The following is a 19,285-nucleotide window of genomic DNA, read 5'->3' on the forward strand; positions in this document are numbered from 1 at the left end:
CCCGCGCCGCGCTCACCTGCTTTCTCCAGCCGGCCGGACATTTCCGGGCTGCGCCGGAGGCCGAGGCCGCCGCTCCTGGGGCCGGGCCCCGCCGCCGCTCGCCTCGGCCCTGGCCCGCCGCGCCTCACACCCGCGCCGGCATGGCGGGCTCCGCGGGCCGCGGCCTGTGCGCTCGGCCGGCGGCGCTCCCGCCCCCCGCCCCCCGCCCCCGGGGCCGCCGCCCCCGCCGCCGCCGCCGCCGCCGCCGCTCCGCCTCCTCCGCTGCCCCTGCCGCCGCCGCTGGCCCGGCCCCGCGAGCAGCCGGCCGCCACCGCCGCCGCCGCCGCCGCCGCCACCCCCGGCCGCCTCCGCCGCGGCCAGAGCGCCCCCTGCCGGGCGCCCGCCGCGCCGCCCCGAGCCCAGCGCCCCCTGCCGGCCCGGAGCCGCGCGGAGCCCGCCCTGGCGTGGGACGCAGCGCCCCCTGCCGGCCCGGAGTGTCCAGGCCAGGGCGAGGGACCCACCCGCGCCCGCGCCCGCGCCCGCGCCCGCGCCCCCACGGGACCCGCTCCACACCGCGGCCGCAGACCGACCACCCGGTGCCCGCGGGACCCCGCCCACCCGCTGCGCCCATCACGCAGGACTCAGGGGCCTCCGCCCGCCAGAATCTCCCCGCCACAGCCAGGGAATGACGCCCCCAACCAGGTCTCAGCACCTTCCTCGGGGCTGGGAGCCTGTCCCGACTCTCGACCTCCCTACTGGGGTGGAGCCTCCAAGCCCGGGCCAGGGACTGACATCCCCAACCCAGAGTCCAGTGTCCTCCCTTGTCCAGGGCTCGGCACCCCCACCCCCACCGCCGCCCCCCGAAGCGGGACACACTGCCTCTTTCCAAAACTCTAACCTTCATGCCTGGAGCTATGATCGACCCCACCCGGGACTCAGAGCCCCGTGCTGGCCCCCAGGCCCGGCCAGGTCCATCACCTGGGTCTCAGCAGCTCACCTGGCCAGGCCTAGGCTGGGCCCACTGCAGACTCCGTGTTCCCTGCTATCCCAGGGGCTCCCACTCCTGGACTTACCTGACCTCCCCTGCTCTCCCCCATCTGACACAGCACGCCCTGAGGGCAGGAGCCACCTGCCCAGGGCTGGGCCTGACCCCACCCAGGGCTCAGTGTCCCCAAAGGCTCTTTCATGCCAAGGCTTGGGCCCAACCCATTAGGATAACTGACCGCTGCCTGCTCTACTCATTTGATCTGCAGATGGGGACTTTTTATGCCTCACCCCATCTGGAGCTCAGGTGTGGACCGTTTCTGGAATGGTGACTAGTTAAGTAAAAGTCATTGATTCAAGAATCAGGACTCCTACTAGGGCTAGGCATTGTGTTGGGTGCTGTGTCCTATGAAAACATGCATAATTGATTCTTTCCTCCAAAGAATTCCAACTTGGGGAGTCAAAGTTAACTCATATAATGCAGGTATACATCATAGTAACAAATTTTAGCCTCACAAGGGATGTTCGCATGTGGAAAAATCTCCTTCCTCCTGCTCGCTGTCCTGGCCCGAGCTGGAATGCAAAGAAATAACACAAAACCAACTCAGCTAGTTTTCCCTCCTGTTCCCTGCCGCCGCCACCGCCCCCCCCCCCCACACACACACACACCCACATGGGTAAATTAAATAATCTGGTGATAGGAACAGGATTTGGGAGAGGTGCAGGGAGAAGGAAGAGGTGGCTGGCATTGTAAGAGGTTCCTATTTCCATCTCCCTGCATACTCTGGTGGGTTTACTGATTCTGCAACTGATGGCAGCCACATTTCTAGAGTTGTCAGTTCCAGCCCTCTGGGGGGTCAAAGGCAAAGCCAAAGATTGACAAATTCATTTCTCTTTTTGAGCTGATGAATGGCTGCTCTGAGCCGGAGTGGCACCACTCAGCTCCCTTGGCAGCTGCATCGCCAGGCAAAACTGGCCCTTGGCCCTACACCCACCTCCCTGACACTCCCAAAGCTGCTCCAAGCCTTCTAGGCTTCCAAGCTGAGTCAGGCCAGGATTTTAGGTCCAAAATCCTAGGTGCAAAATAGAAAATTAGACTGAATAAATAAATAGGCCCAGTCAGAGGTTCATGAGAGCAAAACCAAATATATTTAATGACTCATGATATATCAAATGGCAAGGAATTTTCAAACAATAGATTACTTTATGGATAGATCTTACTTAACAAGGGTTATTCATCAAAGGTGTGCGTAACCATAACAACACACACAGGCTAACCAAGCAAATAAATTCTTGAAGCCCTGTTTCTCCCACCTGGGACCCTTCCCTCGTGCTGCCCGTCCTGTGTGCCATGTTCTCTCTCTCCTCTCCACCCAGCTGCTTCCTAGTCATCTTTCACTTCTCGATCTGCCACTTCTACGGGGGACCCTTCCTGCCGTCCTCCAAAGGGGCCAGCTCCCTATACTGGCCAGAAAGCTTGATTTCAGGGTTGGAAAGCCTGCTCAGCTTGCTTAGAGGAAAAGGGAGTTTGTTGGACATCAAAACTAGCAAATCAGGGATACAGCCAGGACCAACACAGCCACCTCGAGGCTCTGAAACCACAGCATTGCATCCCTGGGTTGGCTCTCTTCCCCAGTAGGGTGGTGTCTCTCCACACACGGGCCCAATTGGGCACCAACCAGCAGGCTCATTAGCCTAGTCTGGGTCGCAAGCCTATCTTGGGCCAGTTACCACAGGGGAGGGAGTAGAATATATAAATTAGCCAGGCCAGTAAACAGCAGCAAGTGCAGGAAAGCTTTTACTGGATGTCATAGGACTAGCATCTGGGTGAGGGGGAGGATGGATGCTCAAAGCGGCACTGGGGGGGAGGCACACTGATGGGCCAAAGCCCACAGATGACCATCTCGCCACCTCAGATGGCTGAGAGGCTCTCGGCATCCCGTTTCTCTCCCATACGCTGCAACCTCTCTGGGGTGCTCTAGTGTCTTGGATCTGTTTAATGTCTGTTGCCTGCAGGACAGCATGAGTCCACACAGGCAGGGGTCGGCTCATTTGTACCCATGGGATTTTATTTTATTTTTTAAAGATTTTATTTATTTATTCATGAGAGACACAGAGAGAGGCAGAGACATAGGCAGAGGGACAAGCAGGTTCTCTACAGGGAGCCCGATGTGGAACTCGATCCCAGGACCCCAGGATCACGACCTGGGCCAAAGACAGATGCTCAACCGCTGAGCCACCCAGGTATCTCTACCCATGGGATTTTAATTCACAGAGGTGACTTGGGGAGGGGCAAAAAGGGGAGGCCAATGCTGTTGGCAATGTATTATTTGTGTTTCCCAGGAGGAGGGGCACCCCATCCCTGGTAGGGTCATGTGTGGAGCACCTGGGTAGTCTGGGGGGCGGGGGGCAGAAGCAACAGGGAGGGGGAAAGCTTAGGCCAGAGACTTTACTGGGCTTTCTTCTGGAAAGGCACAGCAGGGAAGAGCAAACAGTTTAAGGTTGACTAGTGGGAATAATCCCAACAGGCTCTAGGAAATGGTGTGTGGGTGGGGGGGTACTCCAGCTGCCTGGCCCTGGGATGATTTAGGGCAGGGGGAATCCTGGGTTGAGGTGTCAGAGGCGCTAAAAGGCATGCCCCCTTTCCCATCTCTGAGAACTGGCCAGCCCTGGGAAGACAGTCTCTCCCAGGCCAGCAGGTTTTTAAGGTGTCAAAACATAAGACAAAGAAAATGAAATACATTATTAGCACAGGGACTAGAGCTGGCTCATCTGCTGTGGCACCAACTCCAGCAGATAGAAGGAGATCGGCTAACCTCCGCATGAGTGTTCGCATGGCCTTCTCCCAACATTCCAGGAGGGACAAGCTAGTTGACTGCTGCAGAGCTTTCGGGCTCCACAGGGGGAGGGATGGCTAGGCAGGTGGCCAGGAGGCTGCTGGGATAGCCTATCTGAGGCGGAGCCCTTTCCGAAAGGTTCACATTCTCGCCTGGGCAGTTGCAGACCATCTTAGGCTATTAGGACAAGAGGAATCAGAAAACGGAGATGAAGGCAGAAAATGGGGAAAGTGGGGCTGCTGGCTCCAGGGCTCAGCTTGGACGGTCGGCAATGAGTTCACAGGTGTGTGCCGGGACTCCCCAGCTATAAACAGTTCCCTGAGGATGGAGATGATCGCTTCACTGCAGTTTGCCTGCAGATCAAAGCAGGAGGCAGAGTGCATGACAGTAGCAGTGATGGTAGCAAGGGCTGCCTGTGGCAGGTGTGGGCTCAGGCACCGCCTCCATCCTCACAGCAATCCTGGGTGGGCAGGGGTCTAGATCGGAGAGTGTTGGGTCACATGTTACAGATACTGATTTAAAAATGGCTTGGCAAACAGAAGAATTTACTGAAAAGCACGGGGGTGTCTCAGGGGAAGGACTGAAGTGCCAACCCTCAGCAGCCCCTGAGCGGCAGCCCCTGAGCAGCAGCCCCTGTCACTTATCCACCCACTTCCCTGTCCCCTCCTCTCCCACCTCAGCCCACAGACCAGAACTGGCTCCAGTTGGGGTCCAATCAGGATGGGCAGGCTGGTGAGGTTCTACAGTACAAACACACCTGCTAGGGTCTACCTTTGTGGGTCCAGTTCTCTGTCCTCTACGGTGACTATCAACCCCCCTTGGCTGAGTGGGTAACACGAAGATCCATTCCTAGTAAGTGATCAGCCTGCTCCAACTCATGTTTTCTCTCTTGTGCTACAACCTCCCTAAATCAGCTTATCTGTACATGCCCCACAGTATTTTACATGGTGCTCTTTGTTCCCTTCCTTTCCATCCCACCCCATGCCGTACTGTTTTTCCCCTCCTATCTGATGCCATGCCATCCCATTCTATCCATCCTATTCATGCCAGGCCACCCTATGTCATGTCATCTTTCCCATCCCATTAATCCCATCCCATCCCATGCCATGTCATCCCATTCCATCCTTTTTCATCCTGATGCCATGCTGTCCTATGCAATCCTATGCCATGCCATCCATGCCATCCCATCCCGTGCCATCCCATCTCATTCCATCCCTGTAGTGTGTATGTCCTAAGTGCACTGAGCCTCATGAGGAAAACAAAGATGAACAAGACTGGGGCTCTGGTCTTTAGAAGCTTCAAGGGAGTTGGGAGTAGGGGGACTCTCAGGTCCCAGCCAGCTCTCCCATGGGACTGGCTATGATGAACGTTCTAGCAGAGGATGCCCACCATGCTGTCTGGTTATGGGAGTATTCATGTCAATTTGGAGCACTAGGAAAGTGCAAACGGGGGAGACAAACATTTTAGTAACTCTAAAGGCATTAGTGATTTTGTTTTCATTGAGATTTTCTCATTATTTGTTCATGTGAGCACCAGGGCCCCACATTCCCTCATGCCCCAAGCCTGCAAATAGCTTAATCCTGATCTGGTGCCAGAGCTCAGGGAACTGGGGAAATGTCCACAGACATCTTCAAAAAGGCGGGGACAGATGTCTGAACATCACTCCACAATCTAAATGTGGCTTCTCCCAGACTGACCCCAGCACAGCAGGCAACAGATTGGCTTCGTGGTACGTTTGGCCTTTTCTCTTGCCAGTGGGGATTCGGGCCAGTTAACAGGATCCTTGCTCTGAGTGCTCAGAAGCTGGTATGAAACAGATGCGTTTTCTCTAAGGACGCATAAGGTAACCACAGCCTTGAGAATCAGGTTAAAATGAAATAGTTGAGCCCACAGCTGAAGCTTGCCAGTGTGAGGCCTAGCTGCTGTCATTTCCTTAAACAATTTGGTAAATGTTACAGATGGCCTGTTGAATGAGGAAATTGTGCAAGAAATGTAGTAAACAGCTATTAGCAAACAGTCCAGGCACAGGCACATCTCTCCTGCCCCCTAGTGAACATTTAAATTCCTAAACTCAATTGGCCTAAAACCATTTAGCAGTCTGTTGCCTTAACCACTCGAACACCTCGTGGTCAACTGGCCTAAAGTCATTTTAAAAAAGCAATGTACTATCATTTTACAAGTCTTTAAGTGTTAATCACAGAAACTCTCAGGTGTGGGCTCAGGCATAATGTGACATCGTTTAAAAAAAATAACAGACAAAATACAAGCAAAATTCTCCCTTTCACTTAAGAGAGATAACAGTTTTAATGTATATCCTTCCAGACTTTTCCCTTTTAAAAACACATCCGAAAAAAAAAAAAAAAAAAAAAAACCACATCCGTGTAAATACTTCTGGTTTTTTACAGGAATGGGTTTATGTGTGGTCCATATCAGTTTGCATAACAGAGGCTGGCTAAATGCTCCCCAAGACCATCTGCTGGGGGCACACAGCTACATGAGCTCTCCCAGCCTCCCCTTGCAGCCAGGGGTAGCCTCATGTACAAGCTCCAGACAATGGAAGGTGGTGGAAATAATGATCACCTCTGCCATGCCTGGCCCATAAAAATCTCCCACACCTGATCCTCTGTTCTTTCTTTCGTGAAAGAACACGTGAAAGAACATCGCTGTCGTGATGTTCACAATGAAAGGAGTCAGGGTCCCTGAATGGCTGCCGGCAGCACAGCGTTGCACCGGCCCCTGGACCTGCGTAGGATGTAAGATTGTGACATGAGCCAGAGATTAAACTGAACTGAATTTGCCCCAGCAGTAAACCTACTATATGTGCCATATAGTCTGTGACTTGAATTTTTCATTAAATTACATACATATAGATATATTGAATACTTTTCATGCCAATACATACGAATCAATCAGATACTTTTTTTTTTTAAAAAGTAGGCTCCACATCTGACATGGAACCAGATGCGGGGCTCAGTCTCACAACTCTGAGATCATGACCTGAGCTGAAATCAAGAGTCAGACGTCTAATCTACTGAGCCACCCAGGTGCCTGCTTCAATCTGATACTTTATTTTTTAAAGATTATTTATTTATTTATTCATGAGAGACACACAGAGAGAGAGAGAGAGGCAGAGACACAGGCAGAGGGAGAAGCAGGCTCCATGCAGGGAGCCCGACGTGGGACTCGATCCCAGGACTCCAGGATCACGCTCAACCGCTGAGCCACCAGGCGTCCCTAACCTGATACTTTTAACATTAGTTGTACAACATTCAATTATATGGATGTATCAAATGTATTTAATCATTTCCTTCTTGATGGGCACTTAGGTTTGTTTCCAATGCTTAAAACTTATAAACTGCAATAAATATCAAGGTTGGTATATCTTGTGTGCATTCATGCTAGTATTCCTGGAGGGCAGGATCTTATTTCCTATAATTCTAGATAAGGACTCAGAAGCACAATAACCTGGGCAGTGGAGAAAGATCTGGAACAATTCTATTTGAATACGGCATACGTTTGGAGACGTAATGGAGTATATATAGTATTTAGGATCTTTGGAGAAAGAAAGAACCAGGTCCAAGTTCTGGTCCTGCTGTTTGCCAAGCAACCTTGTACAAGTCACTCAACCTCTCTGGGCCTCAGTTTACTCATCTATGAAATGGGGGTAATACTAATGCCTGCCTTATATTGATGCTGCCATCTGTAAAATGGGAATAATAAATAGGGGTGAGTACCTACTTCATAAGGTGATCAAGGTTAAACAGTGAAGGAAGAAAGAAAGGACAGTGCTCCTTGAGGGCTGGATACAAATGAGCTGAGCCTTACAAATGCCCCAGCATAATAATGCCTGGAGATAGTTTCCAGGCTGCAGTGCAAGGAGGGGGTACCCTAGGCAGAGCATGGTGGGCTCCCTGAGTCAAGGAGACAGAGCTATGAGTTCAGGAAGTCCAAAGCAGCCAGAGTTTACAGGACAGAGTTCCAGAGAGAGGAGGTTGGGGGAGCTTCGGAACCACCTCTGTAAAGCTTGGTGTGGGGTCAGAGCACAGCCTGTGCTTCCTGAGGAAGAAGGAGGAAAGGGCATAGTCACATGTACCCACTTTCTCCTTCCAAACCCACTAGGGAGCTCAAGCATCTGCTCCTTCCCAGGGTTACATGGGCAGAGAGGCCAGGAGGGCTATGCTAGTTGGGTTCCCGGCATCGGGAAGGAGAGAGTGGAGTAAGGATGAAGAAGAGGCAATGTTGTGGACTGCTTGTACCTCAAAATGCTACCCTGCTGCCTCGGGCATTATTCTCCGGCTAAGTGTGGACCCTCCATCCATCCACCTGCTTCCCGAAATGAGCCCACCTGCTGCTGTCGACACGATCTACATTACTGAATAGCAAACTACTTTCAAACTTAGTGTCTTAAATCTGTGCAGCTTTTGTGGGCCAGGAAGAGTTCTCCTGGGCAACCAGTGTCTGGTCCTCACAGCCTCGGCTGGGATGGAGCTAGAGGATCCACTAGCAAGTTGGCTTTTTCAGGCATGTGTTGGTGCCTCAGTGCTCCTCGGCCCTTCTCTTCTTGCTGTAACTTCTTCTCTGTTTCCAGGTGGCCTTCCATTCTCCAGAGCTTCTCCACATGGCTTGGGTTTCTCGAAGCATAGGGCCTTTTGGAAGATGCCCTACGAACATGGCAGCTGGCCCGAAAGCCTGGAAACCGAAGTTATGAGGGGGTGGGACATGGACAGCACCTCTCAGGGGAGCTGGCACGATCACTCCAAAGGACCCTGAAGCTGGAGGATGGGGTTGTGAGCCTCCTTGGGAAGTTGGTGGGCCGGAGCCACCACAGTTCTAATCCTATCTGTCTGCCTGTCTGCCTCCTGGTGCCTTCAGCCCAGCATCTCCCAAGGTCCGTACCCCGTGGCTGGTGGAAATCTCCCTTTGGCTGTCTCGTAGGCGGCTCAGATCGAGAATGTCCAAACTTGGACCTGGCATTTCAGATCCTAACCCTGCTTCAAACCCTCCAGGATTTTCCACTAAGAAAATACCACTTCAAGCCACAGTTTGCCCAGTTCAGAAGTCTGGGTATCCACCTTGCCTTTGCTCTCTTTCAGGCCCATTCACTCGATTACGAATGCCCCAAGACCTTCCCCTCCCCTCGACCCCATCACCACTCTCCTGTTCCTCACCCAGGCCTCCATCACCTCCAGCCTGCATTGTTCCAATAGTGCCCTGGTGAGCCCTACATGCCAGCCCTCCTCACAATTTCTTCTCTATATTGTGCCCAGAGAGGTCTTCTTGGTGCTAACATGATGGTGTCAGTCTCCAGATGCCCCCCATCAACCTCGGGACAAAGCAGAACCACCTGCTCTCATCTCCAGTCTGCTCTCCTTCACCAAACCACCAGGTGTGCACGGGACCTTCTGGGCGTCCTCAGCCACTTGGGCTTTCCTGACGTTATGGGCTCTCCTGCTGTCACCAGACCTTAGCACATTCTGTTCCCTCTGCCAAGGACACTCTTCCCCCATCCTCTCCTACTTCCATCCTTGTCCAGATGGCCCTTCTCATCCCTCAGGTTTTACTTGAAATGTGACCTCTGAGAAATCCACCACCTTGTAGCTGGTCACTCAGACCAAACAATAGCTTATCAAACAAAATGAATTTATGCACAGTAAACCATATCTCTTTAAAGCACACAATGTGATGAGTTTTGACAGATGTACACACCCGTGAAATCACCACCAACAATCAAGATATAGAATATTTCCATCACTTCCAAAGGTTTCCTCGTGTCCTTGGCAGTGGGTTTGTTCATCCACCATCAGCCCCAGGAAACCACAGTTCTGCTTCCGTTTGATCTAGATTCCTCTGCATTTTCTGGAATTTTTTTTAAAGATTTTATTTATGAGAGAGAGAAGCAGAGGAAAAGGGACAAGCAGACTCTAAGCTGAGCAGAGCCAGATACAGGCAGGGCTCAATCTCACAACCCTAATATAATGACCTGAGCCAAAACCAAGAGTCAGACGCTTAATCAACTGAGCCATCCAGGTAAGGTGTTCCTTTTCTGGAATGTTATACAAGAGAATCGTACAGGTGTGTATTTCTTGGCCCTATCTCAATTTTATAATTTCTTGTTTTCTTTTGTGGCACGCATCTCAGATCCACAGGGAGATGTCTCATGTATATCTGCATTGTGCACAAGGCCTGGCACATGGCAGGTGCTCAATGAATACTTGCTGGGTAAGCCAACAATCACTATGGTTGCAGGGTGTTTCTCTGGGGCAGGAGTTCTTTGGTTCTGGGAGATCTTGATTCTTTGTAGCTGGCCAAAACAGCAGGGGGACTTGCTAGCACAAAATTATCTCCTGGGATACCCCTGTTTTAGGGAGTCTACTGACCACCTGCCCTCTCTGGCCCCCATGCTCTCTGTCTCGTCCCCAGACAGCAGGCGGTCCCACATTTCCCAGCACACAGCTTCCTTTTGGAAGTCAAGTTATTCCTCTTTCTTTTCAACTTTAAACTTGTGGTAAAATACACCAGGACAAAAAAATGTACCATCTTAACCACTGTTAAGCATACAGTTAGGGGACACTAAGCAAATTCACGCTGCTGTGCAGCCACCACAGCCATCCTTCTCCAGAACTCTTTCATTTTGCAAAACTGAAACTTTGTTTTCAGTTTTGAAAATTGAAAACTTGGGTAGCCCGGGTGGCTCAGAGGTTTAGCGCCACCTTCAGCTCAGGGTGTGATCCTGGAGCCCCGGGATCAAGTCGCATGGGCTCCCTGCATGGGGCCTGCTTCTCCCTCCGCCTGTGTCTCTGCCTCTGTGTGTGTGTGTGTGTGTCTCTCATGAATAAATAAATAAAATCTTAAAAAAAAAAAAACCTGAAACTTTTATTTTCATCTTCCCTCCAGCCCCTGGCACCTAGCAGTCTACATTCCATCTCTATGAATTTGACTTCCCCAGGGGCCTCATGTCCGCAAAATCATATAATACCTGCCCTTTCGTGTCTGGCTTATTTCACTCAGCAAAATGTCCTCAAGGTTCATCCACGTTAGAGCAGGTGTCAGAAATTTCCCTCCCTCCTTTTTTTAAAAAATATTTTTTATTTATTCATTTGAGAAAAAGAGAGGGGTAGAGAGAGTGAGAGCACCAGCAGTGGGGGAGGGTCAGAGGGAAGAGGGAGAAGCAGACTCCCTGCTAAGCAGGGAACCCAACAAGGGGCTCCACCCCAGCACCCTGAGATCATGACCTGCGCTGAAGGCAGATGCTTAACCGACTGAGCCACCCAGATGCCCCAATTTCCCTCTTTTTATTTTTATTTTTTTTTTAAAGATTTATTTATTTATGATAGACATAGACAGAGAGAGAGAGAGAGGCAGAGACACAGGCGGAGGGAGAAGCAGGCTCCATGCCGGGAGCCCGACGTGGGATTCGATCCCGGGACTCCAGGACCACGCCCTGGGCCAAAGGCAGGCGCCAAACCGCTGAGCCACCCAGGGATCCCCAATTTCCCTCTTTTTAAAGATTGGATAACATCCTAGTGTGTGTGCCTGTGTGTATCTCCCATTTTGCTTATCCTTTCATTCTTTGATGGAGACTTGGTTACTTCCACTTTTTGGATACTGTGAATAGTGCTGCTATGAACATGGCTATACAAATATCTCTCCAAGACTCTGTTTTTGATTCTTTGGGGCTATATGGATAGTCCCTTACTTATGATGGTTTGACTTACTGGTTTTGTTTTTTGTTTTTGTTTTGTTTTGTTTTTTGGTGAAAGCAGAGCTCATTCAGTAGAAAACCATGCTTTGATTTTGAATTTCGATCTCTTCCTGGGCTAGTGACCTGCAGTACGATACTCTCACAGTGATTCTGGGCCCCACAATCATGAGAGTAAACAGCTAAAAACACTGATAACCATTCTTACAATGTATGGGGGATAACCACCCATACAATCAACCTGCTTTTCATCTTCAATACATTTTTCAATAAATTACATGAAATATTCAACATTTTATTATAAAATTGGCTCTATGTTAGATGATTTTCCCCAACTGTAGGCTATTGTAAATGTAAAGAGCATGTTTAAGACGGGCCAAGCTAAGCCACATGTTTCGTAGGTTAGGTGCATTACATGCATTTTCAACTTACAATATTTTCAACTTATGATGTGTTTATTAGGACATGACCCCATCATAAGTTGAGAAAGACCTGTAAACCCAGAAGTGGAATTGCTGAGTCATACAGTGATTCTATTGGCACTTGTTTGAGGAGCCACCACACTGTCTTCCACAGCTGCTGGAACGGTTTGCTTTCTCATCTGCAGTGCACAGGGCTTCCAATGTCTCCACATCTTGGCCAACACTGGTTATTTTCTGTTTTTTTTTTTTTTTTTTTTTTTTATAACAGCCATTTTAATGGGTGTGAGGGGAAGTCACCTTGAGAATTGGCTTTATCCCTTTCCAAACTCTCCTCCTGAGAGAACCCTGGTCTTCAAGCCATATGTACCTCAATGCCAGATTATGTACCAAATCTCAGCTCTGGCCTCACAGTGATTCTACAACCTGAGAGTCACCAATAAAAAACAGAGGCAGGTTTGAAGTATCAACATCAAGTGCATATCCACACAATGGATACATCTTACAGGCTTGGGCCTGGTCGAGTGGTGGTCCCTGGGTTCCCCAGCTCATGTAAGGAATTCCACGGGCCATCTTTTTCATCTCGATAATGAGGAGTGAGCCAAGAATAAGCCTGTTGCTGGCTCTACTTGGCACCCATCCTCACTCTCCTCTCTTCCATCTGCATTTAATTTTCTGCTATCTTGTCTTATTTTATGAACTCTGTGAGCCATTCTTAATCGGGTTTTTTTTTCCTCCCCAGAACAAGGCAGGGTATAAATAAATAAATGAAAAATTGAAAAAAGAATTGTCTGTGGATATAATTAGCAGGAGTCTCTTCTCCATGCTTACTTAATCAAAATAGTATTCTACAAAGTCTCAGAGATGTAACAGCCCTCAGCCTTCCACATGCCTTCATTCTGTCTCCCCCCACCCCCACGTGGGTGGCATCAGGACCTGCTCTTCCCAGCAGCCTCTGCTCCTCCCCTGTCTGCAATGCAAGGTCTTCCCAAGGACACACTGGGAGTGTGAAGCAGGACGACATTCACCATCACCAGGCAGCACTGTTGAGGCCCATGAGGATTCTGGCCCTCATCCTCCTCTCCCTCCCTCCTGTCAGTGAACTGGCAGCGCTGTCTATGGGCTGTTGCCAGCCTGGGTTTCTTTCCTGATTCTGACTCCTATCTGCCTCTCCATTCTAGTCCTCTGGCACCTGGTTGTCCTCCCTCACCCCCCAAACATCTTTATTACCTTTTTCTTTTTTAAAAAATTTTTTTCTTTTATTTATTTATGATAGTTACACACACACACACACACACAGAGAGAGAGAGAGAGAGAGAGAGGGAGAGAGGCAGAGACATAGGCAGAGGGAGAAGCAGGCTCCATGCACCAGGAGCCCGACGTGGGATTCGATCCCGGACCTCCAGGATCACGCCCTGGGCCAAAGGCAGGCGCCAAACCACTGCGCCACCCAGGGATCCTTTATTACCTTTTTCATTTATAAAATCAACACTTATTTGTTGCAAAAATTTTTTTTTAAGCTAATGGAAGTTAGATGAGAAAGAAAAAAGGAAAACCACCCTAAATCCCACAATTCTGTGATAACCACTGTTAATATTCTGTCAGAGAGCCTTTCAGATCAGTTTCCCATAGGAAAACACTTTGAACAGGAGCCCTGCAGGGAAAGATGGGGGGATTCCATAGTCAAAAGTCCCTGGGGAGAGCTGCATTTTGCTTCCCAAAGATCGTAGTTCATCAGCAGGGTAAAGGTGCCAAACTCAACTTTGTTTAACTAAGTCTCCCCCTAAGCCCTACAGAGGAAGACCAGGAACACAGTTCAGAAAACACTATTTCAGGGTCTTTCCTATGAATTGATCTCATGCACATGCACAAATGTACATTCTTTATTTTTTTTAAAGATTTTATTTATTTATTTCAGAGAGAGACAGAGATAGCGAGAGAGAACACAAGTGGGAGGAGAGGGAGAAGCAGGCTCCCCCCTGAGCAGGGAGCCCAATGCAGGGCTTGATCCAGGACCTCAGGATCATGACCCAAGCAGAAGGCAGGTGCTCAATTGACCCAGCCACACAGGTGCCCCAACAAATGTACATTCTTTTAAATAAGTTTTGCAAAAAGTTAGATTCTACTGCATAGATTTTTTTCTACTCCATGTATTATGGACACTTCCCCATATTAATAAGTATGGAATTATATAATCAATGCAGTTTTAAAGTTAATCTTTGATAGATAATATATAAGAATAGAGAACCTAGAGACAGATCCCCACAAGTATGCCCAGCTGATATTTGACAAAATATCTGCGCTGTCAGAAAAAGCGCAGAAAGAATTCAGTGAAGGAAAGGTAGCTTCTTTAACAAAAGGTCCTGGAGCAACTGGTTATCCACAGGCAAAAATATGAATATCACCGTAAGTCTCATATCTTACACAAAAATGAGCTCACGGTAGATCAGATTTAAATGTGAAACATGAAAGTATATAACTTTTGGAAGAAATAGGAAGACAAATACTTGGCTCTAAAGGCTCTTTTAAGAGATTGAAAAGATAAGCTACAGACTGATGAGCAAATATTCACAAACTACATATCTGATAAATGACTAGCATCTAGTATACACCATATTCTCTACACTCAGCATTAACAAATGAACGAATAACTCATAGTTGTGGCAACAGGAATGTTCTGTATCTTGACTGTGTCAATGTCAATATTGTGGTTGAGATGTTGCAAAACAATACAGTTTTGCAAGATGTTACCATTGGGTGAAGGGTACCGAGTATCTCTTTGTATTTTTTCTTACAATTGCATGTGAGTCTATGGTGATCTCAAAATAAAACTTTTTATTTTATTTTATTTTTTATTTTTTTTAAACTTTTTTTTTAAATCACTAAAATATTTAGACCTGTGAAAAGTAGGTTTCCACCTTCCCTGGGAGCAACCACTGTTACCAGTTCCCACATCTTTGTTTATGAAAGCTGCGCTGTATTTCACTGGGTGGATGTGCCATATTTTATTGGGCCAATTCCATTTGTTAGGGTTTACATTATTTCTTTTTTTTTTTTTAATTTTTATTTATTTATGATAGTCACACAGAGAGAGAGAGAGAGAGAGAGAGAGAGAGAGAGAGAGAGAGGCAGAGACATAGGCAGAGGGAGAAGCAGGCTCCATGCACCGGGAGCCCGATGTGGGATTCGATCCCGTATCTCCAGGACCGCGCCCTGGGCCAAAGGCAGGCGCCAAACCGCTGCGCCACCCAGGGATCCCGGGTTTACATTATTTCTAATTGTCATCATTACAAGCCTGGTTATTATGAGCATTCTTGGGTATATATCTTTGCCATAAGTGACATTTCTGGGTCAGGGAATGTGCATTTGTGAAATGTTGATACATGTTGCCATATTGTCCTCTAGACAGAGTGTATCAATTCACACTTTCCCTGGCAGGTTCATCCTCTGGCTCTAACAATCCCTTCCTCTCCTCACTAATCCATGCTTTATTTTTATTTTTATTTTTTTTAAAGATTTATTTATTTATGATAGACGAGAGAGAGAGAGAGAGAGAGAGAGAGAGAGAGAGGCAGAGACACAGGCGGAGGGAGAAGGGAGAAGCAGGCTCCATGCCGGGAGCCCGATGCGGGACTCGATCCCGGGACTCCAGGATCGCGCCCTGGGCCAAAGGCAGGTGCCAAACCGCTGAGCCACCCAGGGATCCCCTAATCCATGCTTTAAATTAAGAAAGAGTACAGCCAATTAATCCTGGATAAATTTAACCTCTATATTACATAGAATCCGGGGTGTCAGAATGAGAAACAAAGGCACACTTTCCCTAGTTTACCAAACTCCTGAGAGGCATATACATCAACTCATCACATAGACTGCTTTTTTTTTTTTAACAAAAAGACAATACTTTATACTTAAAAAAGATCAACCAATCCTAGTTTTGCTAACATTTCCTTTAATCTTTACCTGAGAAGCTTTCTTGAAACCTTTTCTATCCTCAGTTTTGTTGCTCTGAAAAATAAACTATATAATCTCTCATTTCCTAGAGGGGAAAAAATTAATTTTCCTCCATCTACCACACCCAGAAAGGCAGAATAAGAGAACCTCTATAGTCAACACCAGAGGGAGTGTCAGCTTGGTGGCAGAGAACCAGTTATGGCCACTGACTCCCTATGTTGTCACTTATGGGTCTTGGTCAATTATTTAAATGCTCTTAAACCAGTGCCCTTAAATGTCAAATCAGTATAACGATAGTGACCACTTGCATGAGACGGGGAGAAAATATTTATACTCTAGTTCAATGCCTTTGCAGAAAGGCCAGATAAAGGGAAGCCAAAATAAGGGAGGTGATTTGCAGAGTACTATGTGGTCAAGGGAAGGGCCAGGACCAGAAGACAGAGCTCCTGACTCTAATCCTCGGCCATCGAAGCCACTGTCACCAAAGATGCTCTGAGCCTTCTAACTTGTTATAAAGCCAAGGAGAGAAAGTCACTTGGTTGAGTAAGCACTCGAAGAATGCCAAAACCCAGTGATTCATGAAGTCATGCTATAGTTTTGCCTTTGCATTAATAAAAAAGGCTGCTGCCTTTTAGACAGATGAAGCAGGCAGGGGCAGTTCTGGACAAAAGGCTCGAAGTTCCCACCACTTCCCCACATGACTGTCATACTCTTAGGGTCTGCCTTTGCTACCAAATGTGGCTTTCTGCAAAATCCATAAACCAGAATCTGCACTCACAGCTTTTTTTCCGTAATTAAAATAGCTTTTATTGCTCTTTTTCATATTACAAAAATCTAGAATGCTTTCATTGTAGAAAGAAATGTAAAAACCTAGATAAGCAAAAAAGGGGGAGCAGAGATGGGGGGTGCAAGCAAAGAAGCCCCAATCCTATCCTACAGCTCTGAACTAAGAACTCAACTAAGTATATTTCAAGAAAAGAAAACATCTCAGAGAATCCTCTGGGGTTTTGGAAACAACAAATAAAGGTCAGGACACTTGGGACCGTCTCTTTGAGATGATTTGGGTGAGGCCCCACGGCGATCCCCAAGTCCACCTGCCCTCAGAATCCCTGTCACCACGACTCTGTGCTGCTCCACTAGAGACCAACAAGCCTGCCATCCCTCTTGTTCCTTGCTGTCTCTTGGCTTCATTTTATTTCTAGATTGTTTTTAAGGTTTAACAGGCAAACAATAAAGCAGAGTAATCTTAAGTATACACACTCGATGAAATGGTCCACATACGCACACCTACACAGCCAACCATCCTGTAATCTAGAGCATTTTCAGTGAACACCCCCCCCCCAAGGTCCCCTTATGTCTCTTCTTTTTTTCCCCCTTATGTCTCTTCTTATTTCTCTTGTTCCCTGTCCCCCCGGCGCCTCTCCCCTCCCCCAGGAAAACCACTATTTTGACCTCTACCACCAAGATTCACATATAGTCCGGTTTTGAACTTCATAGAAATGGAAAGCTCGACATTGTGTCTGTGAGATTCACTTATGCTTTGCACATAGTTCTTCACTGCTGTATGAGCTCGCCACCTGAAAGGCATAGGATGGCCACAACTTGCTCCTCCATTCTGCTGTGGCAGACTGGTGGGTTGTTTCCAGGTTTGGGCTCTTACCACTAAAGCCATTGTGAGCAAACATCTTCGTGCCTGTCTTGCAGTGGGCACAAGTGTGTATGTCTTTGGCTTCCCGGGTGCACACAGAGGAATGGAAATTGCTGGGGCTTAGGTATGTGCCTATCGACTACCGTAGCTACTTCCAAACATCCCCCTAAGTGGTTGTATCAATTTATACTCCCACCTGCCTCTTGGCTTTTAGAACGTGTGAGGCTGATGCAGGCAGCTGCAAAATATACACCTGGAAGGAGTTCCAGTATTTCCCTAAATGCCAGTGCTGCTTGGATTTGCAGGTGACGAGGGACACAGTAGGTGTTGGAATTTTGTCTTTCTGTTTTCCTTCCAACCTATTTGTTCTGCCACTACATGGTGCACACACACACACACACCTGCACATCTGAGCACAGGCACCTAAACAAGAGTTCTACGTTGCTTCCTGACCCAGTCTGATTTCTAGTTACATCCTCTCCCCAGGATCTAGTAAGCTCTCGTAGGCTGCTCTGGCAGTGAGTGACATTGGTCCTGAGCAGGGGCCTTCGTGTGGTCCTTCCCCTACAGCGCTGGGTGACAAATCCGAAGCTCCAGGAGGAGATGGGCAGCGTGGAGCGCCCCTCTCGACCACCTGGCTGCTGGCCAGCAGCCTTCGTGCGGAGCCACTAGAGGGCAGCACAGTCCCGCAGGACAGCGCGCGCGCCCCACACAGGGCGCAGGGACAGGAGCAGACAGGGGTCCGCCCATGGCTATTCTCACTCTCCAGAGCCCACTTGTTCCCGCACCTCAGACCGTGGTGTGGCAGGCTGAGCCCTGGGGAGGAAGTCCAAGGACCACTTGGCTTCTTTCACTCACTACCTTTGAGACTTTGGGTAACTCATTCAACCCCCTGTGCCTCAGTTTCCACACCTGTAAAATGGCAATCAACACCTCGTGGGTCACCAGGGAGCTTGTGGGTCACCAGGGAGGCTTAGTTCTAGTAATGGCATTAGCAATGGTGACACTAACGGTAATAACTGTATTACATTGGGCTGGACCCCGGCTTGTGCTTCCTAAGCATTCTTTCCTACATAATCCTCACAGCTGCCCCCTTGAGAAGTCCAAGAGGGAAAAGGTGAGAAGAATGACAACTGCCATGAGGTCTCTCAGCCCCTGAGCAGGTGCTGGGTGCCCTGCGGTTTGCTCCAGATGCACTGAGCCCTTTTTTCATACCATCACCTGCCACCATAGGTACTGTCATTACACCCACTGGACAGAGGAGGAACCAAGAGGTAAGCTGACCAGTCCAAGTTGCAGGAGCCAGGTTGAGGTTCCCTTACCCCATTTCAGGCAGTCTGGCCACAGAGCCCCCACTCAGTGGCAGGGCAACTCTCAGTGGCCACCTGGAAGGCCTGAGGCACTGTGCACACATGGTGTCACCCCATCTGTACTGCTATCATCATGCTGGGGGGTTCGATGTCACCTGCACCATGAGGGACTCCCATCACCCCCCTCAACCTCTGCTTCTTCCCCTATTGTGTAAGGGAGTAGAAGAATATCAGTGCTTTTTGGTCTTGGGGGTCAGGGCAGCAGGCGTGGGGTCCCGTGGTGTCAAGCCGTCCTCCCCACTCCTGCCAAAGCACCTTTAATAAGCCTTATGCATTTTATTCTGAAAAAAGACGTTTGTTGCTAAAATTAACCAAACAAATGTTTAAAACCACTAGACTACATAATTCCTGAGATCCCTTTTAGTTTTAAATATTTTATGAAAACCTTTCTTGAACCT

The 19,285-nt window shown here is 48.7% G+C and overlaps 1 protein-coding gene across 1 annotated transcript in view; it reads right to left on the reverse strand.

Annotated features, from left to right (window-relative positions):
• Positions 1-236, reverse strand: part of RAPGEF1 (Rap guanine nucleotide exchange factor 1) — a 137,743-nt gene extending 137,507 nt beyond the window's left edge. Inside the window, exon 1 of the mRNA XM_041726358.1 lies at positions 17-236. Within this exon, the coding sequence (XP_041582292.1) occupies positions 17-41 (25 nt within the window). The 5' untranslated portion in view covers positions 42-236. The remainder of the gene's footprint in view (positions 1-16) is intronic.
• Between the last annotated feature and the right edge of the window lie 19,049 nt (positions 237-19,285).

The sequence above is a fragment of the Vulpes lagopus genome, chromosome 12 (genome assembly GCF_018345385.1).
Source record: "Vulpes lagopus strain Blue_001 chromosome 12, ASM1834538v1, whole genome shotgun sequence".
Taxonomy (NCBI): Eukaryota; Metazoa; Chordata; class Mammalia; order Carnivora; family Canidae; genus Vulpes; species Vulpes lagopus.